The sequence below is a fragment of the Nestor notabilis genome, unplaced genomic scaffold, assembly GCF_000696875.1.
Source record: "Nestor notabilis isolate BGI_N333 unplaced genomic scaffold, ASM69687v1 scaffold21451, whole genome shotgun sequence".
Lineage (NCBI taxonomy): Eukaryota > Metazoa > Chordata > Aves > Psittaciformes > Psittacidae > Nestor > Nestor notabilis.
This window is the reverse complement of record NW_009916467.1, coordinates 13,627-15,192: the sequence shown is the minus strand read 5'-3', so window position 1 is coordinate 15,192 and position 1,566 is coordinate 13,627. Positions and strand designations below refer to the sequence as shown.

Here is a 1,566-nt window from a genome sequence, read left to right as displayed (position 1 = left end):
GTCCACGTGTAGCAACTCATCTGTAGCAAGAAACCTCGCTCCCACCACCCCGAGCATCCCACCTTCCTCTTCCTCTGCAGCCAGCGGGGCAGACACAGCCCGTCCATGGCCGCGGTGGGCAGCAGCAAGTCACCCACCTTTCACGATGAGCTCGGCGAAGTTGGAGACACCGGCGCCGCGGCTGGACTGGGTGACGCAGCGGTAGAGGTCCTGCTCCTCCTTGGACACCTCGTCCAGCTGGAAGGTGGCCAGGAAGCGCCGGTGGCTGATGTGCTTCACCGAGGCAGCGGGGACCACGTCGCCGCTCTGCCTCTGCCCCACGGGGAGAGACAAGGTGTCACCAGGAGGCACAGCGTGACAGCCAGAGCCACCAAACACATCCCCAAAGGATGGCTGCTCGTAAGGGAGGAGTGAAATGTCCTTCTCGCCCCGGCCCAGCAGGGTTTTCTCCCACAGGGAAAGCACGGAAGGTGCTGCAGGAGCGATGGAGATGCTGGTTTCACCACCGCCGTTGCTCACCTGCATGAGGAACCGCTCGGCCTCGGCAGCTTTGCCAGCAGCCACGCACTGGAAGGTGGCATTCTGTCCAGCATTGACCTCCACGTCCCCCAGGCGAGAGAAATGAGGAGCTTTGGCTGCCAAGGGAGAGGTAACACAGTGCCTGAGCTCTGAGGGCACCCACTGCAGCATTGCTGCAAGAGTCCTGACACAGCCCAAAACCCCATCCAGGCTGCCAGGCCTAGAGCCGAGCTCCAGACAGGCTTTATCCCCATCCTCACAGCCCAGCTCGGAGGCAGGAATTTGTTCCTGGCCCCATACAACAGCCAGTGTCCCAGGGAGGGATGCAGCCTTCCCCTCCAGTATCCCACCATGATCCAGGCTATGGGGCTGATAGAGAGGGCAGGTCTCCTGTGCCAGCCTGGAAGAAACAAGGGGTGAACCCCAAGAGCCAACATGTTGGGACAGCCTGAGATTCCAGGTCCTCACCAGCCCAGGTGGCCCCTCTCAATGGGGACATTCAGGCCACATGTTCAGCCTGTGCTTCTCCAGGGTTTCATAAAAACAGAAGCACTCTTGGAGCTGGTGGGGATGGGGGGGAAGAAGGAGCCCCAGAGATACCCAAGGAGATGATGCTCCATCAGCCCAGGCAACAAGAAGACACCCAAGTGCCACCGGGCTGCGCCACAGCATTAACCCTGCTGCCCAGCCCAGCAGCACCCACCCCAGCACAACCCACCCTTAGATCCCATTCCCCCGACACTCACAGCACGGATAATTCAGGAGCAAAATATCATCCAAGCCAAGATAACCCCTGCGCTCGCTGGAGACCACCGCTTCAAAGAGGACCTGCAGCACCAAACAGAGGGGTCTGTTGCATCCCCCCACTGCCGGGGGGTCTGGATCATGCAAGTGGGGGGTCTGTTGAGGCTCACCTGGTACTCATTGGGCCAGAACAGGCTGACGGCCAACTCTGCCTGGTGCCACTGCCGCCCATGGGAGCCGGAGGCATTCCAGACCGCGCTGCCCACCGGGCCCCCCGTCACCCGCCCGTAGGCGCTGAGGGGG

The 1,566-nt window shown here is 61.6% G+C and overlaps 1 protein-coding gene across 1 annotated transcript in view; it reads right to left on the bottom strand.

Moving 5' to 3' along the window:
* LOC104413569 (receptor-type tyrosine-protein phosphatase U-like) overlaps positions 1-1,566 on the bottom strand; it is a gene marked incomplete at its 5' end in the record, with an annotated part of 41,558 nt that overhangs the window by 33,295 nt on the left and 6,697 nt on the right. The window contains 4 exon segments of the mRNA XM_010024601.1: positions 138-312; positions 520-635; positions 1,266-1,347; positions 1,434-1,566. The exon segment at positions 1,434-1,566 is cut by the window's right edge and continues 29 nt beyond it. Coding sequence (XP_010022903.1) covers positions 138-312; positions 520-635; positions 1,266-1,347; positions 1,434-1,566 — 506 coding nt within the window.